Here is a 27,500-nt window from a genome sequence, read left to right as displayed (position 1 = left end):
GTAGGTTAGGTGGATTGGACACTAAGGGACAATTTAGCATGGTCAAAGATGTGAGGGTTAGGTGGATTGGCGATGCTAAATTGCCCCATAGTGTCCAAAGATGTGTGGGTTAGGTGGATTGGCCATGCTAAATTGCCCCTTAGTGTCCAAAGATGTGTAGGTTAGGTGGATTGGCCATGCTAAATTGCCCCTTAGTGTCCAAAGATATGTAGGTTAGGGGGATTGGCCGTGCTAAATTGTCCCTTAGTGTCCAAAGATGTGTAGGTTAGGTGGATTGGACACTAAGGGACAATTTAGCATGGTCAAAGATGTGAGGGTTAGGTGGATTGGCGATGCTAAATTGCCCCATAGTGTCCAAAGATGTGTGGGTTAGGTGGATTGGCCATGCTAAATTGCCCCTTAGTGTCCAAAGATGTGTAGGTTAGGTGGATTGGCCATGCTAAATTGCCCCTTAGTGTCCAAAGATATGTAGGTTAGGGGGATTGGCCGTGCTAAATTGCCCCTTAGTATCAGTGGGATTGGCAGGTTAAAGATGTGGAATTACAGGGATAGGGGCTTGGGTGGGATTGTTGTTGGGGCAGTCTCGATGGGCCAAATGGCCTCCTATGCTATTGGGATTCTATGATCTCAGTTGAGGGGTATTTGGAAGAGGCCAGTAGGTTGAAGTGAAGCTTTTGCCAGTGTTCACGTTAACAACCATGCAGACATGGGGAGAACATGCAGACTCCGCACAGACAGTGATCCAAGCTGGGAATTAAACCCAGGTCCCTGTGAGGCAGCAGTGCCACCGTACTTGGTCAGTAAGTGTTCCCAGGGAGGGTGCTGGGTCTGGTTGACAGGGTTAGTTTGGGGTTCAGCTCTGCCTTTCTCTTGCTGTGTTGTAACTCACCGTTCACGTCTCCACCTCCCCGTTGCAGAGTTGGCGAGAGAGCTGCAATTCTCCGTCGACGATATCAACAAGATCCGGGTGGAAAACCCCAACTCACTGCTGGAACAGAGCGCAGCCCTTCTCAACCTGTGGGCCAGCCACGAGGGAAAGAGAGCCAAAAGTAAGTTCCAAATAAAAACCTTCATCGTGGCTAAAAAATACTGACAACAAAACAGAACGCTAAAAGGCCGCATTCGTAAAATGGTACAGGAACAGAATTTCATTGTATCTGTCTGGTCAGACATTCCCAGGGAAAGCAGTCCTTTGATTGGATTTGATTTGATTTATTATTGTCACATGTATTAGTATACAGTGAAAAGTATTGTTTCTTGCGCGCTATACAGACAAAGCATACTGTTCATAGAGAAGGAAAGGAGAGAATGCAGAATGTAGTGTTACAGTCACAGCTAGGATTTGATTTGGTTTGATTTATTATTGTCATATGTATTCATGCGCAATGAAAAGTATTGTATGCGTGTCATAGAGACAAAGAGAGAAAGAGAGAGTGCAGAATGTAGTGTTACAATCATAGAAGGGGAGCAGGGGTAGACAAGAAGTCAGAGGGTTATTAGGAGGGGAACGTCAAAGTTCAGGAGTATTGAAGAGTTGGGATGTGGTCAGTACGATGGGCAATGCCAAAAGACATTGGGGATTGAGAAGTCAGTGTGAGGGTTGGGAAGTTCATTACTCTGAACTCTGTGGATAAGAGGGAATATTGTCGTTCCTGAGCCGATGTTTGTGTCCTGTCTTAGTGGAGAGCCTGCACTCGGCACTGAAGAATATTGACCGCAACGACATTGTGAGCGCGCTGGAGGGCTCCAATCTCAACAGCCACACTCTCAAAGACGACAAAAGGCACGGGGAAAGAGATAGCAGCCTGTCTCCCGCCGTGAATGGTAAGCACCAACTCCGCTACCTTCCTTCATTTGCCCACCCGTTTTCGGGGTCCTTTCTCTCTCTGCGTTCGCCTCCCGGGGAGTGTGGAGTCATGGTTTTCGGGTGGGCGGTGAAAGTTGGGGCGGGGGCGCGCTGGGGCAGGGGACTTGAAACAGTTTAATCCTTGGGCGTTTGCAAACTGTTCTTGTTCTTGTCAACGCAATGGGCTGCAAGGTAGAACCCTATATAAAGGAAATATAAAGCTCCAAGACACAGCAGGTCGTGACAGCTATCTCTGTAATACGTCGCTGTGTGGGCTGACCTCACATTGTAATCCTTCCAAGTGACAAGGATTTCAATCTGGTCCAAAGTCCTCATTCTGGATTGTCTATAGTTATGGTTCAGGTTAGAAACACCAAAGTATTTTGTGAATCCCATCTGGATCAAAAGTTTTGCATCTTGAATTGAGTGCTTGGATAAACATGAGATGTTCCATTCAGATATGATTCAAGTGACCCACTAGGGAGCTTTAACCGAATAAAAGTTTATTTAAGAATATAGTTAACATGTATACTAAGAAAATTAGGGAGAACTTGTTTCAATTACAAACAGGAAACAAAACAACCACTTTAATGTATAACCTTTAATGAATACCTCTAGTGTGTTCCAATTAAAACCAATATCCAATCAACAAAACCCTTGAAACAAATTTATCACTGCACAGGCTAAAGCTCGCATGATACTGGAATCCTGGGTTGCGTGCTGATTTCAAATGCTCTCGAAAACTCTGAGCAGTCTGCAGTCATTTCAGTTCCCCAAAACTCCAAAGCCCAGATTAATTACCGCAGCGCGACAACAAGCCTTTCTTTCAGCGAACTGGTAAAGTTTTCAAAACAGAGAGAGAAAGAGGCTTCCTTTTCCAGCTTACTTCTAAGGCTACCTCCAACTCTGCAGCCCAAAACTGAACTGAAAGTTGAAAAACTTGGGCCAACTGACCTGCCCACAGTTTTTCTTTTTCCTTCCAGTGATGATATCACCCAAGGTTGTGACCATGATTTTTTAAAAAAAACTCTTAAAGGTGCACTAACCTCACAAGTGTATTCGGAGGCCACACTGAACTCCTGAGTATGTTGGAGGTGGGAGGGGCGGTGAGGGAACTCTTTGTGACACTTGAGTACAGTTGGACAGGAGGTGATGAATTCTTAGCGTGTCAATAAGCCGCCTTCCAATGAAGCCAGGATTGAGTGAAATCCATCTCCCCCAGTGCCAACAGTCACAGATTAATCAAATTCAGGCATCTGACAATCAGTACCTGGTCACAGGGAGTTCTGATGAAGTATTTGGAGACAAGGATGGAATGTTTTCTTCCAGTAAAGCCCTTCCTTTTCCAATTGGGGCTTTGTGGAGGGCCCCACCATTCAACATGGTCACTGGAAGAGACATATGAGAATTCACATTTTGCTATTCATCTGTGGGACATGGGCATCATTGGCTGGGCCCATCCCTAATTGTCCCTCGAGAAGGAGGTGGTGACCCGCCTTCTTGAAACAATGTTGACCCACAGTGCTGTCAGGGAGGGAATTCCAGGATTTTGACCCAGCGATTGCGAAGGAATACATTTCCAAGTCAGGATGGTGAGTGGCTGGGTGGTGTTCCCCTTGTATCTGTTAACGTTGGTTGTTGACAGTGGGTATGAGACAATTGGGGAACATGTAGATACTTGGGTCTGTGTCAGGCGTTCATTTCACCCCCCCCTTCTGTATCCCCCCCCCCTCAATATCACTGCGAGTGACAGTTATCACACAGGATAACAATCAGGAAGAACGTTTGTGTTTCTCTTGTGGTGCTGTACTTGTCAAACATTTTCTTCTGGTTGTCAGCAGTTGACTTCCTGTGTCAAAGGTGAAACTATTTCAGCTTTCTGTCACCTCTCTACCTCTGACCTCTGGCGCCATGACAACAGCTGGTTCTGTGCCACTTCCTGCGACGCATGCCCACCCGTCTCCATCTCCGCATCTCCCTTGTCTTTTTTCCAGGAAATTATGGCACTCCGGATTAGACTCCCGAGACTGGGAGGGCAGGATGGGGAACACAGAATTGGTGCAGTTAGAAATGGCCGAGAGATTTGACCCAGCGATTGGCCTTTTGCCTCCATGGAGCCTGTTTGATATGACCCACACTCACATTCCTGCTGACCCTCTGGATGTGAACTCAGCACTCAGTCACACTGGAAGCTCTTGCATTGTCCAGTACAAATCCACTGAGAATTCGGACTTCCTTCCAAAGAAAGGGCTGGAACATCCCCATTTCAAACTCATTGATAGGCAGAGGGATCTGGGTGTACAGATACACAGGTCACTGAAAGTGGTAACACAGGTGGAGAAGGTAGTCAAGGCAGCATACGGCATGCTTGCCTTCATCAGCCGGAGCACTGAGTTTAAAAATTGGCAAGTCATGTTACAGCTTTATAGCCAAGCTTTTTACTTGGAATATAGTGTTCAAACCTGGTCACCACACTACCAGAAGGATGTGGAGGATTTGGAGAGGCTACAAGAAAAGATTTACCAGGATGCTGCCTGGTATGAGGGGCATTAGCGATGAGGAGGGGTTGGAGAAACTTGGTTTGTTCTCACTGGAACGACGGAGGTTGAGGGGGAGACCTGATAGAGGTTTACAAGATTATGAGAGGCGTGGGCAGAGTGGATAGTCAGAAGCTTTCTCCCCAGGGTGGAAGAGTCAATTACTAGTGGGCACAGGTTTAAGGTGTGAGGGGCACAGGTTTACGAGGCAGGTTTTTTTACACAGAGGGTGGTGGGTGCCTGGAACTCGCTGCTGGGGGAGGTAGTGGAAGCAGATACAATAGTGAGTTTTAAGGGGCGTCTGGACAAATAGATGATTAGGATGGGAATAGAGGGATACGGTCCCCGGAAGGGTAGGGGGTTTTAGTTCAGACGGACAGCATGGTCGGAGCAGGTTTGGGGGGCCGAAGGGCCTGTTCCTGTGCTGTAATTTTCATTTTGCTTTGTTCTTTGCTTTTATCAGAGGATGGCGGCCAGCCAGACTAATTCCCTGATTCCCAGTCCCATTCTTTCAGATCCCGAGGAGCACATGCATAGGATGGGGGCGTTCCAAAAAGTCAAGGACACATGATCATTGCATAGCCCCACCCAACCGGGATAAAGAGAGGCCACAATGAAAGGAATGCTTGAATCTCGGAGGGGAGGAGGGGTGGCAGGGATAGGGAGGGAAGGAAGGAGGGATGAATAAAGGACATTCCATTTTGTGATGGTGAGTTCAGAGATAGTCAGAGATAGATGGTGGTTAGCACCGCTGCCTCACAGCGCCAGGGTCCCAGGATCAATGACAGACACGGGTCACTGTCTGTGTGGGGTCTGCACATTCTCCCCGTGTCTGCGTGGGCTTCCTCTGGGTGCTCCAGTTTCCTCCCACACTCCAGAGACCTGTGGGTTAGGTTGATAGGCCATGCTCAATTTGACCCAAGTGCCAGGGGGTTAGTCGGAGAAATGTGTGATCTTATGGGAACGGAAATAGACTCATTGTGGTCGGTACAGGCTTGATGGGCCAAATGGTCTCCTGCACAGGAGGGATTCTATGAGTTCAGATAATAGGAGCAGTGAGTGTGGGAGTGACAGTGTGAGGATAGTGAGTGTGGGAGTGACAGTGTGAGGATAGTGAGTGTGGGAGTGACAGTGTGAGGATAGTGAGTGTGGGAGTGACAGTGCGAGGATAGTGAGTGTGGGAGTGACAGTGCGAGGATAGTGAGTGTGGGAGTGACAGTGCGAGGATAGTGAGTGTGGGAGTGACAGTGCGAGGATAGTGAGTGTGGGAGTGACAGTGTGAGGATAGTGAGTGTGGGAGTGACAGTGCGAGGATAGTGAGTGTGGGAGTGACAGTGTGAGGATAGTGAGTGTGGGAGTGACAGTGTGAGGATAGTGAGTGTGGGAGTGACAGTGCGAGTTATGATTGGAGAGATGCTACTGGTTGTTGGAAGGTGATAATTGCAGCATATTCTGGTATATTTAAGATACAGATGTGAGTTTGAGTATCTGTTATTGAATCTGAATTGGGAAGTGTTCAGGAGAGAGTAGGGAGAGCTTTCCATTCCATCCACTGGGGAATACTCTCACTCATCCTGCCATCCAGTGGTGTTCTCCGTGTTGCAGATCATCGGCCTACACTGAGATTCCTGTGGTCTACCAGTGCTGTATAATGAACAAGGCTCCATGGAGGAATGGGGGGTGTGGGAAGCTGTCAAGATTGGGAATGGCCTTTGATAAATGAGACAGATTTATCAGAGATTTCTCTTGGGTGGATTCCTCCAATCCGTGGCATAATTTCCTGTGGGACACTGAGAGAGATGTTACCTATTCAGTGACGATGAGGCTGGAAGTTGCTTTGCATGTTCTGCTTTCTTTGAGAAGGGGCAGGAATCTGTCCTCACCGAGACACTCCCCCGCACTGTCACTGTTACACTGGCACCACTTTCTCCATCCCAAGGTGTGCTTGAGCTGAAGGTCACCTCCAACAACTCAAATTGGACTGTGTGTGGAGTGGATGGGACCTTCAGACCTACAGCAGTGTCACCTTGTCTACCTTACCCAGACATGGTTACCCCCCTGCCTCTGGTCCTCTGTAACAGGAGCAAACACAGAGGTCACACCACAGAGAGCCTTCAATGTGTGTGTGTGAGGGACGGAGTGTCTCTGTCTGATTTGGCTGTGCATGCTGGTTCAAAGCATTTCAATGGCAGAGTGACACTGAGTGGATGGCAAAACCCTTTAGGAATTCCCAAAGCGTGGAGAATGTCCATTGGGTTTTCCTGCCCTTGCTCGGTGTGTGGCGATGATTGTATTGGTTTGAGGAGACCGTGTTTGCTCTGCATGATGCTTGGTGTGTCATTCCCCATCCCCGTTGAGGTGGAAGGGTATTTTTAATTGATGCATCAGTCACCGGTGGTGTCTGAAAGGGAAAGGCAGGACACCTCGCCTTGTGAACTGGAGATTGTCAGACCTTAGGGGTGGTTTGGCCAACCACCCCATTGAGGCACCAAAGAAAACTCGGAGCAATCGGCCTCATTACACAGAGACAGGTAGGTTGTGAGGTTTGAGGAATGTCCCGTGTAGCAACCCTCTCATAGAATACAATCATAGACTCCCAACAGTACAGAAGGAGGCCATTCGGCCCATCGAGCCTGCACTGACAACAATCCCATCCTAGCCCTGTGACCCTTCCTGCTAATTCCACTGAACTCGGGTCAATTTAGCATGGCCAATCCACATAACCCACACATGTTTGGACACTAAGGGGCAATGACCAATCCACCCAACCCGCACATCTTTGGACATTAAGGGACTATTTAGCATGGCCAATCCACCTACCTACATATCTTTGGACACTAATGGACAATTTAGTATGGTCAATCCACCTAACCTGCGCATCTTTGGACACTAAGGGGCAATTTAGCATGGCCAATCCACATTACCCGCACATCTTTGGACCGTGGGAGGAAATTGGAGCACTCGGAAGAAACCTGTGCAGACATGGGGAGAATGTGCAGACTCCACACAGACAGTGACCCAAGGGAATTGAACCGGGGTCACTTACGCTGTGAATCAGCAGTGCTAAGCACTGTGCTGCCGTGCTGCCCTTGAAGTGAGATTGCTGGCATTCTGATGGATTATGGAAAGGCAGTGTGCATTCTGCACTGATCTGTTTCTTGGATATAATTTGAGTGACAGAGGCCTGTTCTTCCAATTATTTTTGACACAGCAAGGGCATGGACTGAGGGAGGTGCCAGGAGGAGCGATGGTGGCTGCACACACATGACTGATGTTTTTTATGACTGGGCAATATTTCATTGCAAGTTGAGTGATATATATCGTTATTCCTTTCTCTGCCCTCTGCCTGTGTTAATATCACAGCAGCATGTGCGAGTTGGGAAGTCAGGAATTCATTGCAGGCTCTGTCACAGTTCTTGCCCAACTAAAGCCTTTCTCATCTCCCTTCCGCTCTCCAACCTTCCCTCAGAGTGTGTGTTACTCGATCGGCTTGTAGAGCTGCCAATTCCAGTCAAAGCCGTGTTAATAAGGAGGTGCTGACTCAACTCCAGAAATATCCCATGGCATCAGGTTGCAGGCCCCGACAAGCTCAGAGTGTCTGGCCTCGTGCTCGATCAGGTCCAGGGCTGTGTTTTACAACACTGACACCATGCACAGTGGGCCAGCGGTTAGCAGCTCTGCCTCACAGTGCCAGGTACCCGGGTTCAACTCCCGACTGGAGCCATCGTCCGTGCGGAGTTTGCACATTCTCTCCATGTCTGCGTGGGTTTCCTCCGGGTGCTCCGGTTTCCTCCCACAGACTAAACTGGAGCCATTGTCTGTGCGGAGTTTGCACATTCTCCCCATGTCTGTGTGGGTTTCCTCCGGGTGCTCCAGTTTCCTCCCACAGACTAAACATGTGCATTGCCATGCTAAATTGTCCCTTAGTGTCCAAAGATGTGTAGGTTAGGTGGATTGGCCATGCTAAATTGCCCCTTAGTGTCAAATGATGTGTAGGTTAGGTGGATTGGTCATGCTAAATTGCCCCTTAGTGTCAAATGATGTGTAGGTTAGGTGGATTGGTCATGCTAAATTGTCCCTTAGTGTCCAAAGATGTGTAGGTTAGGTGGATTGGCCATGCTAAATTGCCCCTTAGTGTCCAAAGATGTGCAGGTTGGGTGGATTGGCCATGCTAAATTGTCCCTTAGTGTCCAAAGATGTGCAGGTTGGGTGGATTGGCCATGCTAAACTGCCCCTTAGCGTCCAAAGATGTGCAGGTTGGGTGGATTGGCCATGCTAAATTGTCCCTTAGTATCAAAAGATGTGTAGGTTAGATACATTGGCCATACCAAATTCTCCCTTAGTGTCTGTGAACAGGTACCAGAATAACATCATTGCAGTGTTAATATAAGCCTACTTGTGACACTAATAAATATAGGACAAAGAAAATTACAGCACAGGAACATGCCCTTCAGCCCTCCAAGCCAGAATCAACCGTGCTGCCTGACTGAACTAAAACCCCCAACCGTTCCATATTCCCATCCTATTCACGTATTTGTCAAGATGCCCCTTAAAACTCACTATTGTATCTGCTTCCACTACCTCCTAGTTCCAGGCACCCACCACCCTCTGTGTAAAAAAAAAACTTGCCTCTTACATCTCCTTTAAACGTTGCCCCTCGCACTTTAAACCTGTGCCCCCTAGTAATTGACTCTTTTGCCCTGGGTAAAAACTTCTGACTATCCATTCTGTCTTTACCTTTATCCATCAGTACTTTAAAGCTGACTGAGTTGTGGTCACTGTTCCCAAACTGCTCCCCGACTGAAACATCCACCATCCCAATACCAGGTCCAGTATGACTATCTACACACTGTTTCAGGAAGCCCTCCTGGATGCTCCTTACAACCTCTGCCCCCTCCACACCCCTAGCACTAAGTGAGTCCCAGTCAATACAGGGGAATTAAAATCTTCCACCACAACAACCCTGTTACACCTTGCCAAAATCTGCCTACATATCTGTCCCTCTGTCTCCCGTTGGCTGTTGGGCAACCCCCTACACTGTAAAATACCACAACATTGAGTGTTGAGGTCTTTGTCTCCACAAGGACTACATGATGGTCACCCACTCACACCAACATTGTCATGGACAGATGGATCTGCAAGAGGCAGGTTTGTGAGGACGAGGTCAAATCGATTTTTCCCTCCTGTTGGTGCCCTCACCACATGTTGCAGACCCCATCCAATAGCTATGTCCTTTTGGTCTTCAAAGAATTCAGTCTTCCACGACAACTTTCCATTTTGCAATCCCTTCTGACTTTCTTTTCATTCATTTGTGGGACATGGGTGTTGCTGGCTGGGCCAGCATTTATTGCCCATCCCTAGTTGCCCCTTGAGAAGGTGGTGGTGAGCCGCCATCTTGAATCGCTGCTGTGGGCTGACCCACAATGCCGATAGGGAGGGAATTCCAGGATTTTGACCCAGCGACAGTGAAGGAACGGCCGATATATTTCCAAGTCAGGATGGTGAGTGACTCGGAGGGGAACTTGCAGGTGGTGGTGTTCCCCATGTATCTGCTGCCCTTGTCCTTCTGGATGGAAGTGGATGCAGGTTTGGAAGGTGCTGCCTAAGGATGAGTTGCTGCAGTGCATCTTGCATCATTCTTAAGCTTTCCATTATCTTTCCCATCACGGGTGTTTGACTAACTGGTATATCGTTCCTTGGCCATATTCTGCTTCCTGTTTGAAGGTGGGCAGCATGGTAGCACAGTGGTTAGCATTACTGCCTCACGTCGCCAGGGACCTGGGTTCAATTCCTGGCTTGGGCCACTGTCTGTATGAAGTTTGCATATTCTCCACCGTGTCTGCGTAGGTTTCCTCCGGGTGCTCTGGTTTCCTCCCATACTACATGTGCTGGTTAGGTGGATTGCCCCTTAGTGTCCAAAGATACGTAGGTGAGGTGGATTGGTCAGGCTAAACTGCCCCTTAGTGTCCAAAGATGCGAAGGTTAGCGGGATTGGACATGGTAAGTTGTCCCTTAGTGTCCAAAGATGTGCGGGTTAGGGGGATTGGCCATGCTAAATTGTCCCTTAGTGTCCAAAGATGTGTGGGTTAGGTGGATTGGCCATGGTAAATTGTCCCTTAGTGTCCAAAGATGTGCAGGTTAGATGGATTGGCCATGCTAAATTGCCTCAGTGTCCTGGGATGCATGGATTGGAGGGATTAGCAGTGTAAATTTGTGGGATTGCAGGGATAGGGGCTGGGGATGAAAGGTTGTCAGGGGCTAGAATCGTAGAATCCCTACAGTGCAGAAAGAGGCCATTCAGCCCATCGAGCCTGCACTGACCACAATCCCACCCAGGCCCTATTCCCCTAACCCTGTGCATTTACCCCGCTGATCTCCCTGAAGTTAAGGAACAATTTAGTATGGCCAATCCAACTGACCTACACATCTTTGGACACTAAGGGACAATTTATCATGGCCAATCCACCTAACCTGCACATTTTTGGACACTAAGGGACAATTTAGCATGGCCAATCCCCCTAACCTACACATCTTTGGACACTGAGGGACAATTTAGCATGGCCAATCCCCCTAACCTACACATCTTTGGACACTGAGGGACAATTTAGCATGGCCAGTCCACCTAACCTGCACATTTTTGGGCAGTAAGGAGCAATTTACGTGGCCAATGCCCCGAACCTACAAATCTTAGGATACTAAGGGACAACTTAGCGTGGACAATCACCTGAAGGTACAAATCTTTGGACGCGAAGGAATATTTTAGCATGGCCAATTCCCCTGAATTGATACTTCTTTGGGCACTGAGGGGCAATTTAGCACGGCCAGCCCCACTAACCTACACATCTTTGGAGTGTGGGAGGAAACCGGGGCACCCGGAGGAAACCCACGCAGGGAAGGTGGGGAATGTGGGATTCGGAACACGAGCAGATGGGCCCCGACCTGACTGAATGGGACGGGTCAGGCTGGAGGGGCAGAGTGGCCTCCTCCTGCTCCCAGCTGGTGTGTTTGTTCGCGCACGGCCTTTCGAGGAGGAGGAGGAGGAGGTGAAAGGTCGAGAGTGAGGCCGGCGGGAATCCGCCCGCCTGCTAACCCGTTCAGTGCGTGTGAATCCGGAGCTGGAACCGCGTTCCCGCTGCCTCCAAAGCGACGGAATACAAATGCACTGCGCGGAGCCCCCCCGCCAGGTGGGAAAAGCAGCGCACGGAATTGAACCCGTCTGACGTGTTTGCTTCTCGTTTTGTTTCCCCAGAGAACGGAATGAATCCCTCCCTCCCATCCTTCATCCCTCCCACCCACCCACCCACCCAGCTTTGCAAGCTGTTCGTCCCAGCAGCATCGGGGAGGACGGACCACCCATCCCATGGGAACGTTGCTCTCTCTCTCCGGAACCAGGCCCGACGAGAGCACGGACTCTACATTTTGCTGGTGTCCGGGCGGGAGAGAAAAATATCCCCAAAAATAATTGGCTTGGAGATATTCCTGGATCAGAAACGTGATCCCCATTTTCAGAATCGTAGAAGCTCCCCCCCCCCCCCCCCACACGTGGACCAACATGTCACCTCACGTGCGTGCGTGTTTACAGGTCGTTCTTCGTGTTTCCTGGTCTAAACCGAACTCCAGCACAATGATTGATCCCATTCCGAGGGCCTCGAGTACCAGGCAGTGAGATGTCTCACTATCGCTCACACTGGGGAGTCTGAAAGAAGGAATCCCTGGCGACGCTTTGAACTTGCAAAAGGCTGGCGCTGGATGATTGGGCTGGAAGTCGTTTCTTCCCCTCGTACGTGACGATCTTTGGGGTTTGTGACTGACCATTGCAGTGTCCGGTGGATTGGCCATGCTAAATTGCCCCTTAGTGTCCAAAGATGTGCAGGTTAGGGTGGATTGGCCATGCTAAATTGTCCCTTAGTGTCCAAAGATGTGCAGGTTAGGTGGGATTGGCCATGCTAAATTGCCCCTTAGTGTCCAAAGATGTGCAGGTTAGGTGGATTGGCCATGCTAAATTGTCCCTTAGTGTCCAAAGATGTGCAGGTTAGGTGGATTGGCCATGCTAAATTGTCCCTTAGTGTCCAAAGATGTGCAGGTTAGGTGGATTGGCCATGCTAAATTGCCCGTTAGTGTCCAAAGAGGTGCAGGTTAGGTGGATTGGCCATGCTAAATTGCCCCTTGGTGTCCAAAGATGTGCAGGTTAGGTGGATTGGCCATGCTAAATTGTCCCTTAGTGTCCAAAGATGTGCAGGTTCGGTGGATTGGCCATGCTAAATTGTCCCTTAGTATCCAAAGATGTGCAGGTTAGGTGGATTGGCCATGCTAAATTGTCCCTTCGTGTCCAAAGATGTGCAGGTTAGGGGGATTGGCCGTGCTAAATTGTCCCTTAGTGTCCAAAGATGTGCAGGTTAGGGGGATTGGCCGTGCTAAATTGTCCCTCAGTGAACAGGCACCGGAATGTGATGACGAGGGGATTTTCACAGGAAATTCATTGCAGTGTGACACTGATAAATAAACTTTACTTGACTTTGGGTCATGGCTCTTTCTGGGATGGTCAACCTACTGCCCAAAGATAGTCCTGCGGAATGCAACACGGCTGCCAGTGGAACTTGTTGATTGGATAATGCCTGGTGGTGGTGGAGATCTGTGGTGGTCCATCTCTCCCCTCCTCCCTTCCCCACCTTCCTCCTCCTCCTCCTCCCCCCGACCCTGTGTGATGGTTTAATGCTGGTATGGCTTGTGCAGATTTGCTCTGTCTGCTTGTATAGGTTTCACTCCAGTGCAGGATGAGATGCTTTCTCCTGCCTCCCTTCACTATACGATGCCATCTCCACTTCAAGCTGACCAGTTCTGGAATGACGTCGCCAGCCTGGATGGCACGCACATGGCGCGCGCTGACAACGATTCCCTGATGGAGATCTCCGACGTGAACGTCTGGTCCTCGGGTGGTGTGCCGCCCCTGGTGATGGCCGAAGATTCCTCCCTGGACTGCAGCAGGGCTGACGAGACGCTCCCTGCTGACGGGCTGCACTCCCTCACCCTGGAGGAGGAGGAGCCAGTGGATTCCGACGCCATCAATGGCCTGGTCGATTTTCTCGACATTGAAGGAGCTCAGAGGTCAGAGGGCAAAGCTGAGATGACAGAAGGACAGAGTGCGGCCGAGCAGGATCTGAATGCACAGAATGGCATGTCTGTTGTTGCAGGGCAGCCCAAGACACACGGCGGATGGACAGGGTCACCCACCCTGAGGAGCAAGATCACAGAGTCCAAGTGGCCAGACCAGAATGTAGACAGGTAAATGGGAACCTTATCCCAAACTCTGAAATATACAAGGGGAGCTCCTTGTGGATATAGACTTGATTGGGTTTGATCTGTTATTGTCACATATGTTGGGATACAGTGAAAAGTATCATGTCTTGCACACTGTTCAGAAATAGCATACCGCTCATAGAGTACACAGTGGAGAAGGAAAGGACAGAGTGCAAAATGTAGTGTTACAGTCATAGCTAGGGTGTCGAGAAAGATCAGCTTAATATTTGATTTGATTTATTATTGTCACATATATTGGGACACAGTGAAAAGTATTGTGTCTTGCACACTATACAGACAAAGTATACCATTCATAGAGTACATAGGGGAGAAGAAAAGGAGAGAGTGCAGCATGTAGTGTTACAGTCACAGCGTAGAGAAAGATCAACATAATATTTGATTTATTATTGTCGCAAGTGTTGGAGTACAATGAAAAGTGTTGTTTCTTGCATGCTATTCAGACAAAGCATACCATTCATAGATTCCATGGGGGAGAAGGAAAGGAGAGGGTGCAGAATGATGTGTTACAGTCATAGCTAGGGTGTAGAGAAAGATCAACTTAATATACGGTAGGTCCATTCAAAAGTCTGACAGCAGCAGGGAAGAAGCTGTTCTTGAGTCGGTTGGTACGTGACCTCAGACTTCTGTATCTTTTTCCTGATGGAAGAAGGCGGAAGAGAGAATATCAGGGGTGTGTGGGGTGCTTGATTATGCTGGTTCTTCTGCCGAGACAGCAGGAAGTGTAGTCGGAGCTAATGAGTGGGAGGCTGGTAAGTTGGTGTCGAATGGGGCCGGTGGATAGGAATGGCCCTTTGAATGTTTAATTCCATTGAATGGGATGGAGTGGAACCACCCAGCCAACATGCACAAAGCTTAGCCTCACAAGATAGTCCAATTGGTGTTGGAAGTTCTTCTCCACCCAGGCAGATCTGCTCAATGGGAAGTGCATTGAGAACGTTGGCTCCACAATGGGGTTGAACAACAGTACCCCTCTGTCTCCTGGACATGCCAAGGTCAAAGCCACAGTTGACTTTATCCACCTGCGTTTCCCTTTGCAAGGCAGTTCGACCGCTGTCTCAGTTAGTCCTCCGCTCCTGATCCACCCATGTACCTCCTGACTTTTCCCACGCCTCCAGAGCAGAGTTAATTTTGTACCAATTTCTCTTTTCCCTCCCCGTTCCCCCCCTCCCGAAAAGGTCCCGGGTGTTGCCTTACAGTTCCATTGCGTCCTACCAGACGGTACGTGAGGAGAGAGGGAGGGTCCCTGAGTTTGAAGGGACCTCGGCTGCGCCCTCCATCGCCGAGTCCTGGAAGCCCAGCTTTGTCATTTCTCAGAAGGAGGCCTGGGCCGAGGTGCTGGAGCAGAGGCCGACGGAGAACCTGCCACCCATCGCCAAGCTGGAGGCGGGCAGGCTGAGGGTGACCGAGGAGAAGCTGGTGCAGCCGGTGGAAGACAAGGCGCAGCTGAAGTCGCTGCGTTACGTGGACCTGAAGGACGTGGAGAACCCCCTCTGCCTGTCGCCGGCCAGCTCCGTGTTCCACCAGCCCTCTGACCCGAGGAGTAGCTGGATAACCGTGGAAGAGGAAGTGGTCGACTCGAGTGAGGAGGTGAGAGGCTTCTTCCTTGTCTTTGTTTCGGGGGTGGGGGGGCGTAAAATTGGAGCTGGAATTCCCGAAAAACGAGTTTCTGCCAACACCAGAAAGCAGCTGGGTGAAATCCAAGACTCGACTCCCGACCATCCATGTCAGTATGGGTGAAGAGATTGGATCTGATTTGTGATTGTCACGTGTATTAGCACAGTAAGAAGTCTCACAACACCAGGTTAAAGTCCAACAGGGTTTATTTGGTATCACGAGCTTTCGGAGTCTCACTCCTTCATCAGGTGAGGGAGAAATTCGTCGCGTGATGAAGGGACAGTGCTCCGAAAGCTCGTGATTCCAAATAAACCTGGTGTTGTGAGACTTTTTACTGTGCCCACCCCCAGTCCAACACCGACATCTCCACATCACATGTATTAACATACAGTGAAAAGTATTATTTCTTGTGCGCTATACAGACAAAGCATACCGTTCATAGAGAAGGAAAGGAGACGGTGCAGAATGTAGTGTTACAGTCATAGCTCGGGTGTCGAGAAAGATCAACTTAGTGTAAGGTTTTGATTTTTAATTTGATTTATTATCGTCACATGTATTGGGATACAGTGAAAACCGTTGTCTCTTGCGTGCTACACAGAAAAAGCATACCGTTCATTGAGAAGGAAAGGAGCGGGTGCAGGATGTAGTGTTCCAGTCACAGCTAGGGTGCAGAGAAAGATCAACTTCAGCACAAGTAGGTCCATTCAAAAGTCTGACAGCAGCAGGGAAGAGGCTGTTCTTGAGTCGGTCGGTACGTGACCTCGGACTTTTGAATCTTTTCCCCGATGGAAGAAGGTGGAAGAGAGAATGTCCGGGGTGCGTGGGGTCCTTAATTATGCTGACTGCTTTTCCCGAGACAGCGAGAAGTGTAGATAGAGTCAGTGGATGGGAGGCTGGTTTGTGTGATGGACCGGGCTATGTTCACGACCTTTTATAGTTCCTTGCGGTCTTGGGCAGAGCAAGAGCCCAGACCAAGCTGTGATACAGCCAGAAAGAATGCTTTCTATGGTGCATCTGGAAAAGCCTGGAGTGGCGTGGGTCTTATACACCCGAACCTCCCATCCCCCATTCGGCAGTCCTTTGGGTGGGGGAGCAAGAGGTTGAGGGTGGAATACATTTGACCCAACTCCACGGTTCACGACCAAGTCTATGCAAGTACACTAAAGAGATCGAGGGGGGGGACAGTATATTGAGTTGGATGATCAGCCATGATCGTAATGAATGGTGGAGCAGACTTGAAGGGCCAAATGGCCTCCACCTGGGACACAATGGGGGAAGGAAAGTAAATGGAAATCTAGTTCACCCTGACGGGCTATGATCACAACCCGTTGTGTGAGCAGCATCGGTGTAATTCTCTCAGCGATTGGAACCTCTTTTCAACACCAGGAGATGTTCCACAAAGGGGCTTGGGTTAGACCCCGGCGAGATTTCTCAGCCGTGTGAAGTCGTTCTGATCCTTACGGGTGGCGCCGTGGCTAGCTGCCTCACAGTGCCAGGTTCGATTCCCAGTCTCTGTGCGGAGTCTGCGCGTCCTCCCCGTGTCTGCATGGGTTTCCTCCCACGGTCCCAGAGACGTGCTGGTTAGGTACTAAATTCTCCCTCGGTGTAACCTGAACAGATGCTGGGAGTGTGGCGACGAGAGGATTTTCACAGTAACTTCACTGCACTGCACTGTTAATGTTATGACTTTAATAAATAAGCTCAAACTTTGACCTCATCCAAGAACATCCGCGTCTGTCACTGGAGTTCCCCACTTGTAGCATGGATAACAATCCCACTTGGATTGAAGTGCGGGGAAGTTACCTCACTACGCATTCAGTGAAGGCCATAAAACATTGGAGCAGAATTAGGCCATTCGGCCCATCAAGTCTGCTTCGCCATTCAATCATGGCTGATATTTTTCTCATCCCCATTCTCCTGCCTTTTCCTCTGATCTCCCTATTAACCAAGAACCTATCTATCCCTGTGTTAAAGACACTCAATGACCCGGCCTCCACAGCCTTCTGAGGCAAAGAGTTCCACAGATTCACCACTCTCTGGCTGAAGAAATTCCTCCCCATAAATCCCTTGACTCTTGACATTGACAGGATATCTGGTGGTTAACACTGAGCCTCCTGACCCAGCTGGAAGGGGTGGGGGGCCTTCAGGATAGGCCCGGCTGACAGGGATTTGAACTTCCTGACCCCTTCCTGCACTCAGGGTCAAAGTGGACCAGAGGTTGCCTCGCTCCGAGGAGCCTGCTGAGGGGGTTTTTTTTGAAACTGGTAAGCTAGCCTGGGTCATTTATAGACGGGAGGGTGGAGGGGGTGGTTTTCAACCAGGCCAAATCAGGAGTGAGCCCGCTCACAGCAGCAGAGGGCCAAGGATGGAAACGTGAGCCCAGTGCTCCCTGCTGTAATGGCGTTTCCAAATATAAACACCAGCTGGATACTCCGGGCATCTTCCACCACCTCCTCCTCCTTCTCCCCCCCAGATCAACGTTCCAAAAGGAAACCTGTGGCCTTTCTACGTGCTTTCACTGCAGGGTTAATAAGGGAAACGCAAACTGCCACAAACTACGCCCCCCCCCCCCAACACACACACACACACACACACACGCACACAGACACAGACACACACGCACACAGACACACAGATGTAACAGAGACACACACACACACACAGACACACAGATATAGACACACACACACAGATATAGACACACACACACACAGATATAGAGACACACACACACACACAGATATAACAGACACACACACAGACAGACACACACACAGATATAGACACACACACAGATATACACACGCACAGATATAACAGACACACACACAGATATAGACACACACACAGATATACACACACACAGATATAACAGACACACACACAGATATAGACACATATACACACACCACCCCACACACACACACACACACACACACACACACATATATAGACACAGATATACACACGCAGCCCCACACACACACACACACACACACACACACACACACAGAGGCAACGTAAAGAAAATCTACCTGAACCCAGGGAGGTGGCCTTTGAGAGAGAGGGGTTGGTGATAGTGGGGTGTAAACAGAATTGAATGTTTCCAGGCTGGGTGAAGTCTTGCCTAAATGTTTCTGACACAGGAGGAGGCCATTCGGCCCATTGAATCTGCACCAATCACAATCCCACTCGGGCCCAATCCCCATAACCCCTCATATTTACCCTGTTAATCCCCCAACACTAGGGTTAGTTTAACACGGCCAATCCACCTAACCCGCACGTGTGGGAGGAAACCCACGCAGAGACGGGGAGAACTCCACAGACAGTGACCCAAGGTGGGACTCGAACCCCGGGTCCCTGGCGCTGTGAGGCAGCAGTGCTAACCCACTGTGCCACCCCACAGTTTGAGGATAAGGGGTAAACCTTTTAGGACTGAGGTGAGGAGAAATGTCTTCACCCAGAGGGTGGTGAATGTGTGGAATTCACTCCCACAGAAAGTAGTTGAGGCCCAAACGTTGTGTGATTTCAGGAAGAAATTAGATATAGCTCTTGGGGCTAAAGGGATGGAGGGATATGGGGGGCGGTGGGGAACCAGGACATTGAATCTGATGAACAGCCATGAGCAAATGGATGGTGGAGCAGGCTCAAAGGGCCAAATGGCCTCCTCCTCCTGCTTCTGGTTTTGAAGTTTCCAAGTACAGAGCAGTACTTTCCACCTCTGAAAGCAGAGAGTTTGAATGAGAGACTGGGACATGGTGCACTTTCTTCACCCTGATCCCTGGGACGGGCAACTTGTGCCTCTGATCCTCCCCCCCACCCCACCCACCCCCCCGTACAGCCCAGTTCAGGCAGGCACCTTGTCGAGAGCCCCTGACAGGTGCTCGGGGTACACTGGCTGGCACCCCAACAGCTGGTGGAGTCAGCTGCACCCGCGCCCATTTCTCGAGCGAGACGGAGGAGTATATTTTTAACCGTGCGGGATTCCGCCGAGCCACGCTTTGATGTTTTACGATGCAGTGATGCGAATAGCTTTGGGCAGAAGAGTATTTACCCGCTTGCCAATGTGATAAATCAGGAGCAAGTGTACGCTGTCTGTGGCCAGCACTGTAAATGGTGAGATACACTGTACGGGGACTGGGAAGCAGGATCGAGCTTCCAGCAGCAGCCACTGACGGCCAGTCGCACCCCCCGCCCCGCACCCCCCCCCCCCCCCCCCCCCCTCACTGTACTACCCGCCTTTCCCGAGCAAACGTTCCGCCTGGATCCGCGCTCAGGGGAGGCAAAGGAGTTGGGGAAAAATCGACGACATCCCTGACACCTCGGCAAGAGGCACAGTTAAAGGCACAGCTTCGCTGGGGGACTGAAACCAAGGGGATGATCTGATGAGTTAAATGGAATGCAAGTTCAGAATCCACGTGGGTGGCACAGTGGGTTAGCGCCGCTGCCTCACAGCACCAAGGACCCGGGTTCGATCCCTGGCTCGGGTCACTGCCTGTGTGCAGAGATTGCACGTTCTCCCCATGTCTGTGTGGGTTTCCTCCCACAGTCCGAAAGACGTGCTGGTTAGGTGCTAAGTTCTCCCTCAGTGTTACCTGAACAGGCGCCGGAGTGTGGCAACTAGGGAATTTTCACAGTAACTCCATTGCAGTGTTAATGTACGCCTGCTTGTGACACTAATAAGTAAAGTAAAAGTTTATTTATTAGGCACAACTAAGACTTAGTAACTCCATTGCAGTGTTAATGTAAGCCTACTTGTGACACTACTAAATAAAACAAAAGTTTATTTATTAGTCGCAACTAAGACTTACATTAACACTGCAATGAAGTTACTATGAAATTCCCCTAGTCGCCTGTTCGGGTCAATGCACCCTAACCAGCACGTCTCCCAGAATAAACATTTTTATGTGACTGAGTTGGTGTGCAGCACTTCGAGTCCTTGTTTGAGCTGTCTTCCCCAAAACTTTCAACACTCAAACAGTGTCAGCTTGGATTATTCTTCTCACATGTATTGGGACACAGTGAAAAGTGTTGTTTCCTGCGTGCTGTACTGAAAAAGCACACCGTTCATAGAGAAGGGAAGGAAAGGGTCTTACAGTCATAGCTGGGGAAAGATCAGCTTGGTGCGAGGTGGGTCCATTCAAAAGTCTGACGGCAGCAGGGAAGGAGCTGTTCTTGAGTCGGTCGGTCCGTGACCCCAGACTTTTGTGTCTTTTTCCCCGACGGAAGAAGGTGGAAGAGAGAATGTCTGGGGCGCGGGGGGGGGGGTCCTTGCTGGCTGAGGCAGTGGGAAGTGTAGACGGAGTCAATGGATGGGAGGCTGGTTTGAGAGGTGGATTGGGCTACGTTCACCACCCTTTTGTAGCTCCTTGCGGTCTTGGGCAGAGCAGGAGCCCAGACCAAGCTGCGATACAACCAGAAAGAATGGTGCACCTGTAAAAGTTGGTGAGCGGGCATGCCAAATTTCCTTAGCCCCCTGAGAAAGCAGAGGCGTTGAGTCCGTTGCTGAGTGACGCTGCCCCCGCAATCCCGGCCCCAGGACTGCTGCAGCAGTTGCTCCCAGCTGTCAGTTATCCTGGGAACGATTCCCAGCTGCTGATGGGGATTGAGTGGAGCAGGCGACGCTCAGAGCCAGCGGAGCTAAAATTAGCCCCCGCGCTGCCCGCCCGCTTGCCCACCCACCCACCTCTTCAGTCGCCAGGCTGAGCCATAATGCTGACCTTACTGAGTGAGTTCCTCATCAGCCTGGTGCTGCTCGGCTTTTTCCTGGTCAGCTGTCAGAATGTCTTCCAGATCGTGTCGAACACGCTGCAATTTGTCCTGAAATATATCCACCAGGAGCTGGACAAGGAGCTGGGCGAGAGCGAGACCAGCTCCGACGACGAGGAGATTGTCACCACCCGGGTCACCCGCCGGAGGCTGATAGTCAAGGTAGTGCCTGGATTGTCGTGTGGTTCCCGCCCTCCTGTGCCCGTGTGGGAACGCACTCCACTAATCACTGTGGGGGGGGTGTGTGTGTGTGTGTGTGTGTGTGCACCAGCGGCTGTGCTTCTGACCTGATGGAAACTGCTCTTTATATAGTTTACCTTGACCGCATGTCATTGCTGTGGAAGGGTGTGTGTACACGCAGGCTTCAACCATTGTATCGACTGTACAACTGGTACAAAGAACCAGCTGCTTTGGACAGACAGTCCACAGATTAACAGCTGATTTTCTGTGTCTGCGTGTGTGTGTGTGTCTGTCTGTCTGTGTCTGTGTGTGTCTGTCTGTCTGTGTCTGTGTGTGTCTGTCTGTCTGTCTGTGTCTGTGTTGTGTCTGTATGTGTGTGAGAGTGAATGTCTGTCTGTGTGTGTCTGTGTGTGTGTGTGTGTGTGTGTGTGTGTCTGTCTGTCTGTCTGTGTCTGTGTGTGTCTGTCTGTCTGTGTCTGTGTGTGTCTGTCTGTCTGTGTCTGTGTTGTGTCTGTATGTGTGTGAGAGTGAATGTCTGTCTGTGTGTGTCTGTGTGTGTGTGTGTGTCTGTGTGTCTGTCTGTGCCTGTGTCTGTGTGTCTGTCTGTATCTGTTTGTGTGTGTGTGTCTGTGCCTGTGCCTGTGTCTGTGTGTCTGTCTGTGTCTGTGTTGTGTGTGTATGTGTGCGAGAGTGTGTGTCTGTGTGTGCTTTAGGTATTTGAGTTGTCAGCATGTTGCTGCACATTCTGAAGGTAAGACCTTCAAGGTCAAAGGTACATTTCTACTGCACATTCTGCCTGAAGGTTCCTGTGTACCCTGCGTTAAGTCTGGCTGCAGAAGGTTGTGAAGTCCAGATCTGTTTTTTGTGGGGGCGGCACGGTGGGTTAGCACTGCTGCCCCACAGCACCAGGGACCCGGGTTCGATTCCTGGCTCGGGTCACTGTCTGTGTAGTGTCTGCACATTCTCTCCGTGTCTGTGTGGGTTTCCTCTGGGTGCTCCGGTTTCCTCCCACAGTCTGAAAGATGTGCTGGTTAGGTGCTAAATTCTCCCTCCGTGTAACCCCAACAGGTGCCGGAGTGTGACGACCAGGGGATTTTCACAGTAACTTCATTACGGTGTTAATGTAAGCCCACTTGTGACACTAATAAATAAACCAAACTTTAAAGTTAAAGTTTATTTAGTCGTCATAAGTAGGCTTATATTAACACTGCAATGAGGTTACTGTGAAAATCCCCTAGTCGCCACACTCCAGCACCTGTTCGGGTACACCGAGGAAGAATTTAGCAATCCACCGAACCAGCACATCTTTCAGACTGTGGGAGGAAACTGGAGCACCCAGAGGAAACCCACGCAGACACAAGGAGAACGTGCAGACTCTGCACAGACAGTGACCCAAGCCAGGAATCGAACCCGGCTCCCTGGCACAGTGGTACTAACCAGCACCCCTTAAAACTTTGCACCTCACATCCTTCCTTGTGGACTCTTGTGCACCCTGTATTCAGTATTGCTGAAGAAGGTGTGAAGTCTAAATCTGTCCCCCTGTAGGACTGCAAACTAACGTATGGGGACTGGCAGCACGGTGCATGTACGCAGAGAGGCAGCATGGTGCATGTACTCAGAGAGGCAGCATGGTGCATGTACTCAGAGAGGCGGCACGGTGCACGTACACAGAGAGGCGGCACGGTGCACGTACACAGAGAGGCGGCACGGTGCACGTACACAGAGAGGCGGCACGGTGCACGTACACAGAGAGGCGGCACGGTGCACGTACACAGAGAGGCGGCACGGTGCACGTACACAGAGAGGCGGCACGGTGCACGTACACAGAGAGGCGGCACGGTGCACGTACACAGAGAGGCGGCACGGTGCACGTACACAGAGAGGCGGCACGGTGCACGTACACAGAGAGGCGGCACGGTGCACGTACACAGAGAGGCGGCACGGTGCACGTACACAGAGAGGCGGCACGGTGCACGTACACAGAGAGGCGGCACGGTGCACGTACACAGAGAGGCGGCACGGTGCACGTACACAGAGAGGCGGCACGGTGCACGTACACAGAGAGGCGGCACGGTGCACGTACACAGAGAGGCGGCACGGTGCATGTACACAGAGAGGCAGCGCTTGTAAGTTCTGGCTGTCTAATTGAGTGTGAGAGTGTCTCCTGTTTGCTGCTAGTTTGTGAGGTTTGACGTTCACTGAGTGCTGTCGATGTCGTTTGCTTTCACTGTGATTTTGTGAGACGTGCCGATCGGGCAATGTGAGGTCATTTCTGGCTGGTGTGGAGCAGCCTGCCGCAGCTGTCCGCCAGCCCCATCTGTACCATTAACATTGCGGTGAAGACAAAACCACTTCCCACTGCTGCTGCTGCTGCTGTGATAGCGGCAGAGCTCACAGACCCCTGAATGGAGCAGCTCCCCGCCGGACCGGAGTGAGGGCACTGAGCCAGAGAGGGAACTGGGTTTGTGATCTGAGGCAGAGTACGGGTGTTCCTGTGGTCAGGGTGCATGGTATTGGCAGCGTTGTGCTTTACTAACGTACAAGGATTCTGACTGGAGTAGGGTTAGACCTGGAGCCTACCTGAATGGTTAAGAAGCCTGCATGTCCCACCCCGACTCCTTTCTGTAATTCCATTCAGAACCGGGCAGCAGGTTCCTCTCTCTCAGATTACATAGAAGATAGGAGGAGGCCATTCAGCCCTTCGAGCCTGCTCCGCCATTCATCCCCATCATGGCTGATCGTCCAACTCAATAGCCTAATCCTGCTTTCTCCCCATAACCTTTGATCCCATTCACCCCAAGTGCTATATCCAGCCGCCTCTTGAATACATTCAATGTTTTGGCATCAACTACTTCCCGTGGGAATGAATTCCACAGGCTCACCGGGTGAAGAAATGTCTCCTCATCTCCGTCCTGAATGGTCTCCCCTGAATCCTCAGACTGTGACCCCTGGTTCTGGGCTCCCCCACCATCGGGAACATCCTTCCTGCATCTACCCTGTCCATTCCTGTTAGAATTTTATAAATCTCTATGAGCTCCCTCATTCATCTGAACTCCAGTGAAAACAATCCTAACCTGGTCAACCTCTCCCCGTGCATCAGTCCCACCATCCCCAGAATCAGCCTGGTAAACCTTCACTGCTCAAGAGCAAGACAATCATAAAACATAGAACATCGAACATTCCAGCGCAGTACAGGCCCTTCGGCCCTCAAAGTTGTGCACACCTGTGAAACCAATCTAAACTGTTCCAATATCATCCATATGTTTATCCAATCCTTCCTCAGGAGACCAAAACTGTATGCAATACTCCAGGTGTGGCCTCACCAAGGCCCTGTATAATTGCAACAACACATCCCTGCTCCTGTACTCCAAACCTCTCACAATGAAGGCCAACATGCCATTAGCCCTCCTTACCAAGACAACCCAATTAGACAGGTTCTGGAGTGTTTTGCTTGGCCGTGGCTTGTATTTGCAAGAAGCTGCGGGAAAAATGTATGCAGCATTCTCTGGTTTGCCGATTTGAGGTACAACAAGGAGAATCAACATTGCAAAGAGCCAACACTTGCACCAGTCTGGCAGATGCATGAATTGGTATAGCCTGAACCTGATGTACAATTGAGCAAGTAAAGTAATGATCGCAGAGATGTGAAGAAAGATCAGGGCAGTGTGATTAGATGTGGACTGCAGTTACAAGGGTTCCTTCTCTACTCTAAACCTGTCTGCCTCTCTGATGAATTTGTCTCTGAGTAAAAATGCTTTGGAATCATGCCTCCCTGTCCAGGGATATCTTCGGTAACTGGAGAGACATTGGGCGGGATTTTCCAGCTCATCCCAAGAATGGAAAATCCCTCCCGAGGTCAACTTTGCCTGACAGGCAGGGTGCCAAAATTCCATCCAATGATTCCAGCCAACACTTCCAAATCCACGCGTGGATTTTCAGATTGTCCAATGTAACTCCTCAGTGAAAAATTATCCATGCTGTCGGAGCTCTGCATCTCCCGTTTGTCAGGAGAGATGCAAGAACACCAAATTTCCAGGCGGGTCATAATTTTACAAATGGAGCCCCATTCAGGTGTGTAAGGAAATTCTTTGAGGAATTATTGGGTGGCACAGTGGTGAGCACTGCTGCCTCACAGCGCCAGGGACCTGGGTTCAATTCCCGGCTTGGTTCACCGTCTGTATGGAGTCTGCATGTTCTCCCCGTGTCTGCGTGGGTTTCCTCCGGGTGCGCCAGTTTCCTCCCATGGTCCAAAGACAGATGTACAGGTTGAGTTGATTGGCCATGCTAAATTCAAAAGACACAAAAGAACAATACAGCACAGGAACAGGCCCTTCGGCCCTCCAAGCCTGCACCAACCATGTGTTCCTAACTAGATCATCCATTTGTATCCCTCTATTCCCACTCTGCTCATGTGGCTATCTAGATAAGTCTTAAATGATCCTAACATTTCTGCCTTCCAGGACCCCAGTAACCTCTGTGTAAAATACGTCCCCCGCACACCTGTATTGAACCTTGCCACCACCCCTTACCTTGAACTCATGACCCCTTGTGTTTGTCATTTCTGACCTGGGAAAAGGTTCCAACTGTTCACCCTATCTGCGCCCTTCATAATTTCATGAACTTCTGTTAGGTCGCCCCTCCATCTCCGTCCTTTCCAGGGAGAACAACCCTAGTTTACGCAATCTCACCTCAGAGCTAATTCCCCCTTCCTGTCAGGGGGATTAGCTAGGGTAAATAAGTGGGATTACGGGAATAGGGCCTGGGTGGGATTGTGGCCAGTGTAGACTCGATGGGCCAAATGGCCTCCTTCTGTCGGGATTCTATGAATGTGATATTTGATATCACTGCCGGTGTGATGAGATGGAAGTTTGGCCGTGTGTCCCACCTGACGCATGGATGTTATAAAACAACACTTCCCTGCGGTAGCTTTGAATAGATAAAGTGCTGACTCTATTCAACCAACCACTGCTTACAAAACTAGAACCCAACAAAGAACAGTACAGCACGTCCCTTTCTTTCCAGCAATGCTCAAGTCCTAAACTGAATAAATTTAATTTGCTTTTGACAATGGCAAAAATTAGTTGATGATATGAAGGTGAACTAAATGTTAGATGATGAATCAAATTGCAGGATTCTTTAATCAGACGGGTACCTGAGACATGGAGAAGATGTGTCCATCAGTTGGAGAGACTCGGGTCCGAGGGCACAGCCTCAGAGTAGAGGAACAGAGATGAGGAGGGATTTCTTCAGCCAGAGAGTGGGGAATCTGTGGAACTCTTTGCCGCAGAAGGCTGTGGAGGCCAGGTCGTTGAGTGTCTTTCAGACAGAGATAGATAGGTTCTTGATCAATAAGGGGGATCAGGGGTTTTGGGGAAAAGGCAGAAGATTAGGGTCGAGAAACTTATCAACAATGATTGAATGGCAGAGCAGACACAATGGGCCGAATGGCCTAATTCTGCTCTTAGAATGGCATTAATAATCACAGAATCCCTACAATGCAGAAGGAAGCCATTCAGCCCATTGAGTCTGCACCAACAATAATTCCACCCCGGCATTATACCCATAAGCCCACATTTTTTTCCTGTTAATCCCCTGAGCCGACACTCTTTGGACATTAACTGGCAATTTATCATGGCCAATCCACCTAACCTACACATCTTTGGACACTAAGGGACAATTTAGCATGGCCAATCCACCGAACCTGCACATCTTTGGACACTAAGGGACAATTTAGCATGGCCAATCCACCCTAACCTACACATCTTTGGACACTAAGGGACAATTTAGCATGGCCAATCCACCTAACCTGCACATCTTTGGACACGAAGGGACAATTTAGCATGGCCAATCCCCCTAACCTACACATCTTTGGACACTAAGGGACAATTTAGCATGGCCAATCCACCGAACCTGCACATCTTTGGATACTATGGGGCAATAGAGCATGGCCAATCCACCTAACCTGCACATCTTTGGACACTAAGGGGCAATTTAGCACGGCCAATCCACCTAACCTGCACATCTTTGGACACTAAGGGGCAATTTAGCATGGCCAATCCACCTAACCTGCACATCTTTGGACACTAAGGGACAATTTAGCATGGCCAATCCACCTAACCTGCACATCTTTGGACACTAAGGGGCAATTTAGCATGGCCAATCCACCTAACCTGCACATCTTTGGACACTAAGGGGCAATAGAGCATGGCCAATCCACCTAACCTGCACATTTTGGA

The 27,500-nt window shown here is 50.0% G+C and overlaps 1 protein-coding gene across 1 annotated transcript in view; it reads left to right on the top strand.

Moving 5' to 3' along the window:
• LOC145361193 (ankyrin-1-like) overlaps positions 1 to 27,500 on the top strand; it is a 343,699-nt gene that overhangs the window by 303,824 nt on the left and 12,375 nt on the right. Inside the window, 5 exon segments of the mRNA XM_080216834.1 lie at positions 918 to 1,049; positions 1,681 to 1,824; positions 13,140 to 13,665; positions 14,877 to 15,288; positions 21,154 to 21,246. Coding sequence (XP_080072960.1) covers positions 918 to 1,049; positions 1,681 to 1,824; positions 13,140 to 13,665; positions 14,877 to 15,288; positions 21,154 to 21,246 — 1,307 coding nt within the window.

The sequence above is a fragment of the Carcharhinus amblyrhynchos genome, chromosome 34 (assembly GCF_965287045.1).
Source record: "Carcharhinus amblyrhynchos chromosome 34, sCarAmb.v2.hapA, whole genome shotgun sequence".
NCBI lineage: Eukaryota > Metazoa > Chordata > Chondrichthyes > Carcharhiniformes > Carcharhinidae > Carcharhinus > Carcharhinus amblyrhynchos.
The sequence above is the reverse complement of the archived record's forward strand: the minus strand, read 5'-3'. Positions and strand labels throughout refer to the sequence as shown.